General features: G+C 63.7%; 3 protein-coding genes across 3 annotated transcripts; 2 read left to right on the top strand and 1 right to left on the bottom strand.

Annotated features, from left to right (window-relative positions):
• Positions 1-28: 28 nt before the first annotated feature.
• EMIHUDRAFT_432151 (hypothetical protein) lies at positions 29-1,750 on the top strand. Its single transcript, XM_005775441.1, has one exon. The coding sequence runs from the start codon at positions 61-63 to the stop codon at positions 1,150-1,152; it is 1,092 nt and encodes a 363-aa protein (XP_005775498.1). The 5' UTR covers positions 29-60; the 3' UTR covers positions 1,153-1,750.
• Positions 1,751-1,796: 46 nt separating this feature from the next.
• On the bottom strand, positions 1,797-3,850 carry EMIHUDRAFT_195620 (hypothetical protein; the record flags this gene model as incomplete). The annotated part of the gene is made up of 9 exons (XM_005775440.1): positions 1,797-1,852; positions 2,029-2,075; positions 2,136-2,248; positions 2,454-2,695; positions 2,804-2,876; positions 2,949-3,095; positions 3,191-3,523; positions 3,632-3,697; positions 3,785-3,850. The coding sequence occupies 9 exons, from the start codon at positions 3,848-3,850 to the stop codon at positions 1,797-1,799; spliced, it is 1,143 nt and encodes a 380-aa protein (XP_005775497.1).
• Positions 3,851-9,837: 5,987 nt separating this feature from the next.
• EMIHUDRAFT_447801 (hypothetical protein) lies at positions 9,838-10,716 on the top strand (the record flags this gene model as incomplete). The annotated part of the gene is made up of 1 exon (XM_005775439.1): positions 9,838-10,716. The coding sequence occupies one exon, from the start codon at positions 9,838-9,840 to the stop codon at positions 10,417-10,419; it is 582 nt and encodes a 193-aa protein (XP_005775496.1). The 3' UTR covers positions 10,420-10,716.
• Positions 10,717-14,702: the final 3,986 nt, after the last annotated feature.

Here is a 14,702-nt window from a genome sequence, read left to right as displayed (position 1 = left end):
CGAACAACAAGGACGGTGCTCGCAATAGCCAAGGCGCCGCACCCTTCCACTCAATACAGCATGGGCGCAATCTGCTCCACCGGCAAAGTTTCAAGCGCGGTCGCTACACCCCGCCCGAAGCCCACTCAGCAGCCAAGCCGCGTCGTCGATGAGGCGGTCGCCACATACGAATCGAGTTCGGCGCCAGCGGGAGAAGCGGTCGCTGCGTCAGCGGACGCCGTTACTGCGATGAGCGAGGCCAAGCAAGAGTCTGGCGAGGAAGAGGTCGCTGCCGTGGAGGAGGTTGAGCCCATCGTCCAGTCCAAGTTTGAACAGCTCCTCAATATGATGCTTCAGAGCAAGGGCGACCCGTCTGTCATCCCCGAGGACTTTTTCGACGGCATGAGCGAGGACGCGGTGGAGGAGATGTTTGATGAGGTGGAGGAGAAGCTGCAGGAGCTGGGTGTGCCCCTGGACGCGATGACGCCGCGAGCGACGCCGCGAGGGCCCCGGCGGTCTAGCGGGCCGCAGGCGGCGGTGGAGGCTCCTGCCGAGGCGGAGGAGGCGGCGGTCGCGGAGGATCCCGAGGCGGCGGGCGAGCCCGCCGAGCCCGAGCCCGAGCCCGAGCCGCAGCCATCGTTGATCGAGAAGATCTCCTCCTTCTTCTCCCCGCGCAAGGCGGACGACGCTCCGGCCACAGATGCGGCCGCGGAGGCCGGGGGGGAGGGGCCGGCCGAGGGCACGGCTGAGGCGGCCGAGGCGGCGTGTGAGCCGGTATCGGAGGCGGTGGGGGAGCCCGAGGCGGTGGCGGAGCCCGAGGCGGCAGCGGCGGAGCCCGAGGCGGCGGCGATGGAGCCCGACGCGGCAGCGGTGGAGCCAGAGCCGGAGCCACAGCCGTCGTTGATCGAGAAGATCTCCTCGCTCTTTTCGCCGCGCAAGGCGGAGGACGCTGCGGCCACGGAGCCGGAGCCCGAGGCGAAGAGCGCCAACGCGCCCGCTGCGCCCGACGAGGATCCCGTCGTGGCGGACCTGTCCATCTCCGAGGAAGCGGCGCCCATCAGCCCCACAGGAAAGGTGCCTGCAGTTGCGCCCGAGGCGGAGGACGTCCAGCTTTCGACGGAGCGGGTGGCGGGCGTGACCACGACGGTCGCCACAGTGTCAGATGCGAGCTGATCATGGAAATACGCCGGGGCAAGGAGAGCAGCCCCTAGAGACAGAGATCAGAGTGGACCAGCATAGAGTGTCGCGCGTACTCATCCCGTGAGAGAGGCGTTTCGGGGGGTCGGCAGTACACCGTGAGGGCGTGCTCTCTTGACCGTTGATGTTCTAGGGGGTAGTGCGTACGACTAACACTAAGAGGGTACTCACAGTGACAGCCACCTCGGCCAAGAACCATCGCCGAGCCCGCGACGGCGGCATCAAGCCATCAACACTCTAAAATGACCCACATATTCTCACATATCGGGGGATATCGCCGAGCGACTGCGCCGACTCCGACGCCACAACGCACAGTGACCAAGCCCTCGCACCCGATATCCACACATACTGACGGGCCCCAGCAACTACCGTGGACACCACATCGCAATTTGCCGGCGCCTCGCGGGTGCTCCCCCCCACGCAGCCCTCTTCCTTAGTGCCGCGCTCGCCGGCGCGCATCGTAGATTCGTTCGCTGCGCCAAGCATCTCGCTCTCGACTTATCGAGTTGCCCACAGCGCCCCAAAAATTCCGACATGTCGGGAGGCGAATCGCTGGTGTGTGTGTGTGGGGGGGGGTAATGCACTGTTGCCCGCGCGGGACCGAGAGCTCGCAAGTCGCTCTAGAGGTCTGCGCGGTGCTGGTAGGACGAGGTGCGGCAAGCCTCTTGCTCCTTGCCTGCAGGAGGAAGGCGGGGCACGGCTCGTCGGGTGGTGGTGGTGGTGGTGGTGGTGGTGTGTGTGTGTGTGTGTGTGTGTGTGTGTGTGTGTGCGTGCGTGCGTGCGTGCGTGGGTGGTGTGTGGGGGGGGGGGGGGGGAGTACACTCCTGGGGGGGGAGACCAGGGGGGGGGCACCCCCGGCGCCCAATTGCGGGATCGGGGCGATAGGCCGGCTGGGGCCCCTGAACCCGGTATACCCCATCCTTTCCGAAACCCCAGGGGGGGCGGGAGGGGAAGCGCACTTGTGAGCGGCGTTGCTGACCAGCCAGCCGATGGCAAAGCAGGCGAGGCCGACTGCCGCAAGGATGCCGTAAAACTTTGCGTCGGAGGTCTGCTGCTCTGCCTCCGCTTGCGCCTGCCAAGAAGGCGCGGCATGCGGGTGAGACGCGACCTACTCCCGCCGCCTCGGTCTAAGGATTGGGGGCCGCCTGGGCGGCGCTCGCGAAGTTGCTGGCGGCGGAGAGAAGGTAGACCCACTGCTCCCACGACAAGGGGTTCGCGCAAGGTGCAGAGACCTATGGCGGGCGTGGAAGTAGTGACTGGCGCAGGGGCTTGGCGACTTCACCGGCGCAGTGGCGGTAGGCGTTTGCGGCGGCAAACGCGAGAGGGTCGGGCACGAGGACGAGACTTTCCGCCAAGCGCTCGGAGGCCATGCGGGGCAGGGTGGCAAGTCGAGTGAGGAGCGCACGCACGACGACACTCAGCAGGTTGGAGAGGGCCGGGTCGGAGATCAGGCTCAAGAGGGCGTCTAGCAGCGAGTCGACGTCTCGCCCCGAAAACGCCGCGGGCTCCCCGCCGGCTGCTACGGGACATGCACACGCGGGCGTGTCACGGCCGGGCAGGGGCGGCGCACCAGCGACTTTGAGGCGGCAACTCGTTGTTTGCGGCTCGAAGCGGTCGTCGGGCTGACTTGGCTCGGCCACCTGCGAGGCCGCCTCGACGGCCCAGATCTGCGCGGCCAGCATCATCGACGAGGAGCGAGCCTGGAGCCGACACGACCTCCTCGTGAGCAGGTGGCAGAGGGGTGGCTGCCGTCGGCATCCTTTGGGTCTGACGTCACGCAGAAAGGCGACGCAGCCGGCGCCGGCGCAGGCCGTGTTTGCCAGCGCGGTAAACGCGCAGGAGGTGCCAAAGTCGACGGGCAGTAAGTAGACCCGGTGCGACGCGTGGAGCGGCTCGAGTGAGTTTTCATCGCGTAGGGCCTGGTCAGCGTCCATCATGAGCCGATCGACGGGGCAGCCTGTGGCGCTTCCAGCCTCCTCCTGCTGCACGACGCTGGTGACCGCGCTCGTCTCACCTGCAAGGCCAACAGAGAAGCCATCAACGCCGACCGCAAGCAGAGGGAGAATAGGTACACGATTGACGCTCCGGCAAAGGCTGCGGGTGTCACATACGCGCTGGCGCATGCCTCGTCGCACTCGGGATCCAAGTCGCCGGCGGCGGTCCTTATGATCACTCGGACGATGAGCAGGAGGGTGTCGACCGACGGAAGCTCTGCCGAATCGGACGACTGGGGCAGGGCCTTTTGCACCGAGAGGGGCGTGGTGTGGGGCTGAGGTGGTGTGTGGTAGCTCCCGGCTGCAAGCCACGGCTCAGGCTCGGAGAAGCTCGCCGTGGTCAGCTGGAGCACCTGCGACACGAGAGGAGGGTCTGGCGAGGGACAAGACCTCACAGGGCCGGAAACGCACACCGCAGGCTTTGGCGCGTGAGGCTGGTCTCCTTGAACGAAGACGGGCACCAGCGCGGTTGTGGTCCGCGAGAGGCAGCGGCTGTACCGGTTGACCTCGCCGCTCTCGGCGTGCACCTGCGAGAGTGAGGTCACGTGTGTCACGTCGAGCGAACGGAGAGCTCTCTGCAGCGCAAGAGGTCAGGAGGACGCCTCCTCGAACACGTCGAGGCGCGCACAGTCGAGCGACCAGGAGGACGCCTCAACACTCAGCACGAATGTGGCGAGCATCGTGTGGAGCTTACAATCAGCGCCCTGAGCCGCCCCACCGTGCTTGCAATGGCGGTACCACGATTGCGATGGTCACGGCGCGCTGTCCGCCGCTTTTTGTTTAAAGATATCCCGGCTTCGATCGATTTCTTTTCCAGCTTCCAGTTCTGCAGGCCAGTTGGCTGAGTGTTGTGAGTCGGATCTGCTGTCGCGGCTCCACAGTGTGACCGTCGTCCCCGTCCACGCATTCCGCGCTGTTGTCCCAGCCAGTGACAGACAGTCGTTCGTTGGTTCTCCTTATTTCCTTCTTACTTTTAGAGAGATTTTACTTTTACACACCGAATAAACAACAACGCCGTCGCCTAGACTCCCCTGCGTCACTAACTACGTGCCTCCCCGTCTTTGTAGCCTGGCTGGCGTTTGTGCCCCGTTTGTGCCGCGTCCCGTGCCCCCGAGTTCATTTTAATAAACAACAATCTCCCTTTCCGAGATGCCCGCCCCCCCGCCAAGACCAACACGCGTTTCGAACGAACGCGCGTCGTCGCGTCCTATCGGCAACGAGTTCTGACATTGCTCTCCAGAGTTGCGTACTCGTGAAGTTTGCTACGCAAGAGCAACTCGTTGCAGGAGCGCTCGGCCGAGGCATGTCCGGGGGGGGGAGAGTCGGCGCCATAGGTCCCGATCCACGCGACTGCACCGGAGCTGGCGAGGTCAAAATAAGCGGCTGCAAGGACTTCAACTGCACCTCGGACCTCAACCCGGACGAATACCGTCCTGGGGAGCGGTACTATTGGGCGCTTGGCCTTGTAAACAGGATCGAGCTGATATCGACGGGTGAAGTCACGAACGCGACGCTTGATAAAAATCACACCCTCCTGATAAGGCTGGAGTGCGCCACCAACATAGATGTAGAGGGTCAACCGGAGAACTGCGCGAGATACCCGGTGTGGAATGCGTCAACGTTTCAATGGTACCCATACTGGAAGTCCTATGGCAGAAAGCAATTCGAGGGAAAATACTTCATGCACTTTGAAGACGGAAATAAGCCTAGACTTGAAGAGTGCTCGAATTCGTCTGTAAAGCCTGGAGACTCTGAATTCAGTTATCCGGGCTACGACGGGCTCTGTATGCAATACAAGACCACCGAGGATGCCGTCTTCCCCATGGACGAGGACCACGCAATCTATGGCGCAGATGGGAACATTGAGGGATACGCCATCTATCTGGGTACGTTCAGCCTGCGGGCCAATGATAAATTCCCAACGTATTTATCGACGCCTATCGGTTCCCCACCGCGCCCTCTGTCCCATCTACCCAGAATGAGCTTTTACGGGGACACGGAGACCGCCGGCCTGCACGGCCCTCTCTGTGCAGGGGGGGGGTTGATTGACGGCCGTGCAGGGTCTCCGTCAGTGCGGGACACTGGGAGCGCCGCAGCGGTGCTCGATAACACTGACGTCGACGGAGGAAGCTATAATCCGTTCAGTGGCGCCTACAGCTACGACCTGTTCCAGGCGTTCCCTCCCTCCCTCCCGCCGTCTCCCCCCTCGCCGCCGCCGTCGCCGAGGAATGTAGTCCTCAAGGACCCGCACTTGCATCTGGCGCACGGAGGCTTGGCCGACTTTCGCGGGCGCAACGGCCGCCTCTACAACTTCTTCTCGGCGCCCGGCCTGTCGGTGAACCTCAAGACGGAGGACGCCACCTTCCCGGTGCGGCGGCCTGACGGTACGACGCTGACGGTCGACGGCTCCTTCCTCACCGAGATGCACCTCGTCGCGTCAGTCGGCGGCGACAAGCGCAAGTGGGCAAACCTCTCCTACTGGGCGACGGAGCTCACCGAAAACAACTGGGGCTGGCGCATCGTTCGAGCCTAGATGCACGCACAGCGCGCACGTCGCCACACGCGCAGGAGGCGCAAGGGCGCCACGCACCACGCCCAGCACGGCCCCCGCCGCCCGCTGTCCTCATCCAAGAGCGGCTGCCTCAGGTCTCTGGCTTCTGCGGCGGCCACTTTTTCAAACTGGGCAGAGGCGGGCGCCGGTCGTGCGACGACCTTTCCATCAGCATCGAGATGGCGACCGCCAACATCGCGGCCGGTAACTGGAGCATCGTCGCCCGCGGCGGCCGCACGTACGCAACGACCGGGCCAGAGCATCGCGTGGACGTGAGCTTCAACGTTTGGGGGGACTATGCGGCGCGCTACCTGCCTCACGGCATCTTTGGCCAGTCTTTCACCTCGCCGGTCGGCCTCCCCGCGCGCCCGTGTCACAACCCCCTCGCCCCTCCTCCGCCCCTCCCAGCACGAAAAGCCTCCGCGGGCCCCGGCAGGTCGCACGGCACGGCAAGGTGGACCGCTACCCGCACGCGGGACGCTTTGCCACCTCTGCGATGGCCGAGGGCGCGATCGAGGGGACCGCCGCCATGTACGAGATGGACTCCCCGTACGCGACGCACTTCAAATTCTCGCGCTTCGACGCGATGTCGCTCCAGGCCCTTCCCCCTACCCCTAGCCGCCCTAGTGAGAGCCCCGGCCGTCACGCCTCGCCGCGCGGCATGGCCGCCGTGCGCCCTGTGCTTACCCCTGTGCCCGCCTCTCGCGTCTGCAGAGTCCAGTGAAATCGCTGCTTGCCTTTGGCGGTGCCAGCGCATCGGCGGTCGATGGCGAGAGCCGATGAGCAGGGAGGAGCTCTCTCGCTGCTCTTCCTTTGCGGCACCAGGGAGCGGGGAGCCGACGGTCTCATTCGCGCCTCGACGTTCGCGCAGGGCGTAGGGCCAGGGGGAGCTTGCTGTGTACCGTACGTTGGCTGTTCATGCGTTCCGGGGGCGCTCTGGGTTTGAGCGCGCGGGGGGGCGGGGGGCTAGGACCTAGGATGTATTCATGCGGGCGGATGCGCGCCCTCTCCCGCCACGCGCCAGTGCGGGCCGCACCTGCCGCCTCGCGCGCCCCAGGCCCAGCGCAGGCTGAGGCTCGCGCTCGGACGTCTCTCGAGTCTCGTCTCAACCTCGTCGGATCTCGGGGAACAGCACACAGTCAACCAGACACCACCTCGCGGAGCTCGAGGTGGGTGTCTCCGCTCTCCGCGCGCGGCTTTCTCGCCGGAGTTGGCCGGCCAAAGCGCATGGCACGACGACATGTTCAATGAGGTCTGATTATTTGTTTGTTTGAGCGACGAAAATTCGCTTACTCTCTATCTCGCGCTCACACCACCACCACACACACATACATCTGTCATCTCGCACACGCGGTCGCACGGCCGCTTACGTACCAATGAAACGAGGCCCTCTGCCAAGAAAGACCTAGCCGCGCATCAGCTTGGCCGCCCGCCGCTCGAGCGCCGTCGGCGTAGCTGAGATGACCACGGGCTGAGCGCGCCGCTTCCGGCGCCGACTGGCCTTGCTTGGACCAGACGACTGCTCTGGATCGGCCTGCGGGGAAGGGGGGGGGAGGGGGGGGGGATAGTGGGAGGGTGGAGGGAGGGAGGGGGGAGGAGGGGAGGGGGGAGGGAGGGAGGGGGGGTTGAGGGGGAGGGGGGGTTGAGGGGGCGGGGGCGAGGCGGGGGCGGGTCGCGGAGGCGGGTCACGAGCGGGCGCGTGGATGCGGCGCGTGGCAGGAGAGGGGGAGTGGGGCGCAAGACTGTGCCGGGGAGGTGCGCGCCTCGGCGGTGGCAAAGTTGCGCGCCGGCGCGAAGCCGGGCCCCAGCCGCCCGCCGTGCGGCTTGAGCGAGCCGATCCCCGCCGCGGGCGCGCGTTTCACCCGCCCGCGCCCCATCATCGCCTCGGCGGCAAACGCGCGAACCTTGTCGGACACCGCGCCGCGCGGCGCGCCCGGCGGCGGCGGGAGCGAGTACTCGACGTTGCCAGCCTCGCGCACCAGCTTGCCCAGCCCGGCGGAGCGCCGCGCCGCCGCCGCTGCCGCACGCCGCTGCTTGGCGGCCGCGGCGGCCGGCCACGTCTTCCGCGGCCTCGCCGCGGGCGCCTCGCCGCCGCCGCCCGCGGCGGCTTTCTGCGGCGCGACGAGCGGCGCCGCTGGCGGGAGCTCGGCCAGCAGCTCGGCGGGCAGCGTGTCGCGCAGCCCCTGCCCGATGAGCCGCGACTCCCTCTCTGCCACAGCACGCTGCTGCTGCCGCGCGCTGCTGCTGCCAGCGGCGCCGCGCGACGCGGCGGCGCGCTCGAGCGCGGCGGCCTTGCCGCTCGAGAGCGAGATCGCCTCGGGAGGAGCGTCGTCATCGTCATCCGAGACGGGGGCGTGCCTGGTCTTCATGAAGGTCGCGCGCGGCGCTTGCGCGTTCTCGCTCAAAAAAGAATTTACGTGGAATTGCACCCTGCGAGCGGGGCGGGGTGCGCGCTGTGCCTCGGGTTCGACAATCTCTCTCGGGTTCGTGCGTCGCCCATCTCTCCAGGAAAGGAAAGAAAGCAAGACAGGCCAAGGAAGATGTCGTGGGCATACGCAAGGGCATGCAGTGTCAGCACGGTGACATTCGGCAGGTCGGCAAACCTCTGAGACATCTCCTCCGCCACCGAATCATTGTACGCCAAGTAGAGGAACTGCTGGGAGGGGTTCCTCCGAGCCCGCAACTCCAGCATGGTGCTTTTGCCGGCACCCGCCACGGCTCTCACCAACATTCTCTCTCTCTCCCAACATGGCCTCGCCGGGACCGACAGGCGTCACGAGAACGTCTCCGAGCTCTTCGGTGATAACGACGCGCGATCGGGGCGCCGCGCCGGCGGCGGGGAGGGGGGCGGGGGCGGCGAGGGCCATCTGAGCGCCCCGGGGCGCCCCGTAGGCGCGGGGGGGGGCCGCGGCAGCGGCCTCGGCCGAGGTGGTTCGAACGAATTGGTCGAATTGGCGTAGCCTCGTCCACAAAACGGACCCTAAGTGGAGCGTGTCAGGATCGGCTGCTCGGCTGTGAACTGACCTCGGTGTGAATGTCACCGCCGTCACAGACACTAACAAAACACTTGTTTGGTATTGATTGCTAAAAAGACAGACACTATTGTCCATGAATGGTAAGACTGATAGTATTGTCCATGAATGGTAAGACTGATAGTAGAGTAGAATCGGGTCGAGCGACCGGCCCAGTCGACCTTCCCCTCCCCTCAGCAGAGCCGGGCGGGCGGACCCTCACAGATCACAGATCACAGCACCCGAGGGTTTTACCAAGCTGCCAACCCTATTCACGCACAGTGCGCAAAAGACCACACCAACCAACCAACTGTTTCCGGGCCCGAGTGCGCGAAGTGCGGGACCAGCCAACCAGCCCCCCCCCCCCCCCTGTGAAAGCACGAAGAAATCTCTCGGAAGTGTCCGCTGGCCGCGAGATCTGCGAGAGTGTCGCGCGGGCCGCGAGATCTGCGAGTGACCTAAGGCTGGGCGCCCACGATGCCCGTGCTTTGCGACCTCATCGGACCTGGCGCACCACTGCGCACTGGACGCAACGACTGCCTCAGTGATCGGCCTACCGCGCGCCGGGCCTCGCGGCAGCCCGTGGCGGTTCGTGCGCGCTGCGCTTGCGGTGACGGCGGCTCACGACCCCATTGCCGAGAGGGCTAAGGCAACAGCGAAGGCAGCAATTGCCTCGGTGCTTGCCACGTATAAGGACAAGGCTGTGTAAAAACGGTTATGTGTGTAATGATCTGTGATCTGTAAGGGTCCGCCCGCAGGCGCATTTTGTATACCGAGGCGGTGCCCGGTGCCGAACCTGTCGGACCTTAAGACAGCATTGTACTCGAGTAGATCCCTGCCTGGGCGAGGGTGGTGGCGTCCCCGTCGGGAGGGGGCAGGGGCTGTCTGGTTTGTGGTTATGTGTGTAATAGACAATATGTGTGCGGAGAGTGCGGGACCAACCAACCAACATCTGGAGGCCTGGAGTGCGCAGAGTGGGGGACCACCCAACCAACCCAGGGCCCGGAGTGGGTTGGCAGCTTGGTAAAACCCTCGGGTGCAGAGCCGGGCGAGATCCTCGGATCACGCCTCGCACTCAACCCCATCGCCCAAGCGCCGGCTAATGATGTCGCTGCTGGCTTGGGCCATTGCGATTTACGGCTCGATCTACGGCGTCGCGCAGCAAGGTACTACCAAGTCGCTGCCACAGGTCGTGGCCGTTTGCACTGTCGTCCTCACCATCAAGGCGTTTGTGCTCGGCCTGCTCGCCGTGCGTGCCCGACTGGCGACGGGTGAGAAAGGATTCGCCAACAAGACGGAGAGTGCAAACGTGCTTCTGCAGCTGTTCAAGCCACCCTTGATCGCATACGAGTGGGCGCCCGCGCTGGCCGGGTCATCCGCCGTCGAGCGCATCGAGCGCTGCGTCAACAATAACAAGGAATTTGAGCCCTTCCTAATCGGCCTAATGTTTGCGGCGATGGCGGTCGCCAGCCCGGGCGAGGTTAGCAAGAAGGGAGTGGTGCTGGCTGAGGACGAGACGGAGCTCGTGAAGACGCTCGCGATCATCGCCACGTACAGCCGCGTGCTCCACACCCTCCTCTTCCTGACCTGGCCGATCAGCGGCTCCGAACCGCGCACGATGGCCTTTGACGGATTCTTCTTCGCCGCGCTCGGCCTGGCGGTGTACACGCTGAAACTGGCAATGTGAGGCCACAGAGCCTTTCAGCTTAGGCGGGTGACTGAGGGCGATCGCGCCCGCGGGGCGACGCGCAACACGGTGGCTAGCTACTCGCAAGGCTCGCGGCTCGCTGGCGGTGGCTCCCCGCTCCCCGATTAGCCTCGTGACGTGTATTGCCCGGCAGGTGTGCAGGCACGGAAGAGAATCTAGGTCCATATCTACCTAGCTAGCGCGCGCAGGTTCCCGGCACAGACGCTTGCCTGGCCGGTGTCGTGCGGATGACAGAGAGTTTTGTGTGGGTGTAAATTTGGAGTCTACTTGGTGGACGCTGTGTGATCGTCACCGCCCGTCTTGCGTCCACCCAGACCGCGTTGTGTCCCAGTCGTTGGTCGGACTGTATTCGCCTTCACACCTCTATCCGCTCAGAGCCTGTCTTCTCAGTCGGTTGCTTCCCCCAGGATTAGTCCTCTCTACTGAGGGGACGAACTAAGGGCGGCTGGGCGGGGCTGCGGGGCCGGAGCTAGCATGGCTCGTCAGAGCCGAGACCCCGGCGAGGCGGCGCTCCGATGGGCGGCTACCGCGAGAGGCGTCTAACCGCTGCAGATCGGCGACAAACAACTATGCCAGCGGGAGAATTCGGCAGATGTGTGTAATCTCCCGATCTCATCCCGGTGATGGACACGTGCGTGCGTCCCTTCTTGTGCGTTTCGGACGTCCCTTCGTTGTGTTCTCCCCGTCCGCCAGCGAGACGCTCAGTTGCTGGCGGCCGCAGTCTTTCTGTGAGAGGAGGCTGCGCTGCGCAAGCACGGGCGGGAGGGGTTTCTCCTGCGGAGTCGTGCGTGCGCGGGGCTCCTCTTTGCGAATACTCCCTACATATACATCTCGTACCCGTTCTACCAGAGAATTCACTGATCACTCAACTCAGCTCTCAGGAGGGACGGACTGCAGTCTGATGCAGAGGCCACTCCCTTTATGAAAATTGGTTGGGTTGCTTCAGTTCACGAAGTCCCCCGACGACCCTCCGACTTCATGAGGCGAGAACAAAGGGAGCGTCTCTGTGATGCCCCTGACGTGTTGCGCACACAAATGTAATCAACACGGGGAACAATGAAACTAAGACAGAGAAAGTGAAAACGGAAGGTTCCCGCTCGCACGACAGGCCGCCACCACGTGAGAGGGATTTAAACACGGAACAAGCAACGCAGCGAGTCACGGAGAGCTAATTTTCAGAGAGCGCGTAGCGCGCAACAGAGACCACCACCACGAGGTCCCACGGCGCCCAGCACGAGCGGCTTTATGCGGCCGCGGGCTGCCAGACGCGGGTCTCCCGCGCCCTATAAAACGTAGGCTGCAGGAAGAGGCCGAGACCGGCGGCGTCGGGCCGCTGCCGCGCCTCGCCAAACGTGCCCGAGGACAGGGACATCGCCAGCCACGTCATGACAGCCCAAAGGCCGATTCCGCATGCGCCAATGAGGGTGAGTCGGAGAGTGAGCAGGGCGAAGAAGTTGAGCAGCGGGTCCGCCCCGTGGGACGGCGCGTCCTCAGTGCTGCCCGTCGCTCGATCCCACCACCCCTCGCCCTCCCTCTCCCTTGGCCAGAGCGCCGCAATGATGCACACGAGAAGAACCAGGAATCCGGCAACAAGAAGGAGAGAGATTGCACCTGGGCGTGTGAGCCTGAGGCGCCCCACGGCGACCTCCGCGTTAGAGAACTTCACTTGACACACCGAGCACTGCATCGGGTTCGGCTTGCCGGCCTCCTCGGCCATCTCAATCATCCTGCGCTGGCAAGCGAGGTGCATGGCCGTGTGCTTGCAGGCGCAGACGCCGCGCACGAGCGGCTCAGGATCGCCGCGCTTTGAGTCGTAGCAGAGGTAGCATTCGCCCGTTGTCGTCGTATCCCTCTCCTCCTCTTTTGTTGCAGACGGTACAGAGCATGCCTGCCCCGCGGGCGCTCGCTTCCTTGAGCAGCACGAGCACCCCGCGCGGGTAGTGCGGTCAGAGCCACGGCTCTCAATGTCCACCTTCGAGGGAGTCGTCGCCGTCTTGGGCTTGTCCAGGACGTTTGCCAGCATAATCGCAATATAGAGCGCTGGCGTGCCGGTATAGAGATTGGACGTGCGTTGTGCTCCTTTGCCGCGCAAGTACTCGAGTACGTGGCAGTTGGGTGGTTGCACATCCTGTTTTACGCCTACACCTTTTCCCTGGCGCGCACTGGCACTAACAGGTGCATGTGCATGTGCATGTGCATGTGCATGTGCATGTAATTGTGCAGCACGGGAGCCGCCTATATTTTATTCGAACACACCGTCAGCGAGTCGTGACCTTTATAACGAAGAACACCAGACGGACGGAAAAACACCCCCCCTTCTATGCCTGACCCTGGCCATGGCCTCTCTGGGGGTGAGCTGGGCCGGCCGCCTCCGGGTCCGCCACTCGCACGATGGGCTCGCGTCCGGGAGAGCATCCGAGACCCGCGGTTGTCCGCTCGCCGGGCGCGACCTACATGGAAATCCACTGCACACAGATCTGTGCTTTTGGCGCCTATTGCTCGCTCTCTGTGCAATCGCAACGCCAGAGGCCGTGCTTGGAGAGTGTGTCGCGGTGCTGCTACGCCAATGGATTGAGCCGCGACGCAGGCTCCATCGGTGAGCTGCGGCGGCGCACCGGCCGCTCCATGCATGCTCTCCGGCGAGCCGTCGCAAACGCGTTTCCGTCCGCCCGTTTCATCGAGTTTGCCCGAGTGGTAAAATGCAATCGAATCTGCCCGAGTGGTCAAGTAAAACTTTGCCTTTCGTAAAAGTTGCCCGAGTGGTCTGTGGGGAAAAAAAACGAAAATCGAGACGGACTTCTTGAACGGCCGGGCAACATGTCTTCCTTACTATTATTAGTTGATGCTTTTTGCACGGCTGAGCCCCCCCCCCCCCCTCCCCCGCGCCCACTCCCTGCCCTCTCCCGCCACGCACTCCGTCAGAGCCCCCTCCCCTCTTGCACAACAGGAATTTTGACAATTAACAAGGTGATAGGAAGGCACAGCTCTCAATGAGAACGATGGGCTTGCCCATCCCGGAGTGGTTCGATCCCACATGAATCCGAGACGGTGACGGGTGCGTCTCGGTGATCTCAGGCCCAGTGAGGTAGTGCATCAGACTATCCCGGATCCTGCTGACCAAGCTCCTCTTGTAGCTCGATCGGTCACACCGCCATCGCCGTCGGGGAGAGGGGGGACGACACTGCTTCGGCAGCGTGCACCTCGATCCTGTACCGTGTTTGTTATGACCCCCCCCAATGAACATACCAGTGAGGGAGGGCGAGACGATCGAGGGGTCCCGTACCACGCGGAATCGGCCCTATCCAGTGCTCAAGTGCTCAAGAGACACTATCCCTCGGTTAAATAATAAAATGAACTCGGGGGCACGGGACGCGGCACAAACGGGGCACAAACGCCAGGCTACAGACACGGGGAGGCACGTCCTAGTTATCCCTCGGTTTGGGTTGTTGTTGGCAAACAAGTGATGCCACTCTTGCGGCTCGGCTCTGCTGCATGAGATTTTTCAAATTCTTTCCATTCGTTTTTTTCATTCGTCCGGGGTTTTACCTACTCGCCTAATGTGGGTAAACGAAAAAAGTAGATTTAAATTCGTCCACGTACGGCTTAGTGAGTGGTTGGGGTGGCCTCAGGCATCCCCAAGGGAGCCTCTGCGGTGCCACATAAGCAAGGCATCCCCAAGGGAGCCTCTGCGGTGCCACATAAGCAGCTTAGTGATTGTTGAGACTTTAAAGTGTATTCGTTTGAAGAAACGCAAAACAGGACAGACGCTACTATGGTCACCAGTAAACGAAAGTTCGACTTTGAGGGATCATATCTCAAAAGACTGGGTGAGAGCATAGCATTATTATTGCATATTAGGCCGCATAAGGTCAGACTTGACCCCATAAGCATCAAGAACCCGATGCTCCGGCTCGACTGTGCCGGCACACTGCCTCTTCGTGCCTGCTGCCAGCAGCCGTCGCGGCCCGTGGTGCACCAGAGAGAGAGAGGTCGACGCGTTGCCCCCGCCGGCGACCCCGCGCGGCTCAGGCCGGCCAGAAGGTGTGGTGACGGCACCGTGGCAGGAGTGCGGAGATGAGCTCGCCGAACGCGAGCAGCAGATGGCCAAAGTGTGCCAGCGCGAGAGCCTCGCGAGCGGGCGCAGAAGGAGCTCGCCGTGACACGATGCCGGGCGTTGGTGGTGCTCTGGCGACTGTGCATAGTGGGCAAAGTCAGGCTGCCCTCAGGGCAGCACGATGGTAGTGCCCTGCTGCAGCCTGGCC

The sequence above is a fragment of the Emiliania huxleyi genome, assembly GCF_000372725.1.
Source record: "Emiliania huxleyi CCMP1516 unplaced genomic scaffold EMIHUscaffold_3, whole genome shotgun sequence".
Lineage (NCBI taxonomy): Eukaryota > Haptophyta > Isochrysidales > Noelaerhabdaceae > Emiliania > Emiliania huxleyi.
This window is presented reverse-complemented; position numbering and strand designations above follow the sequence as displayed.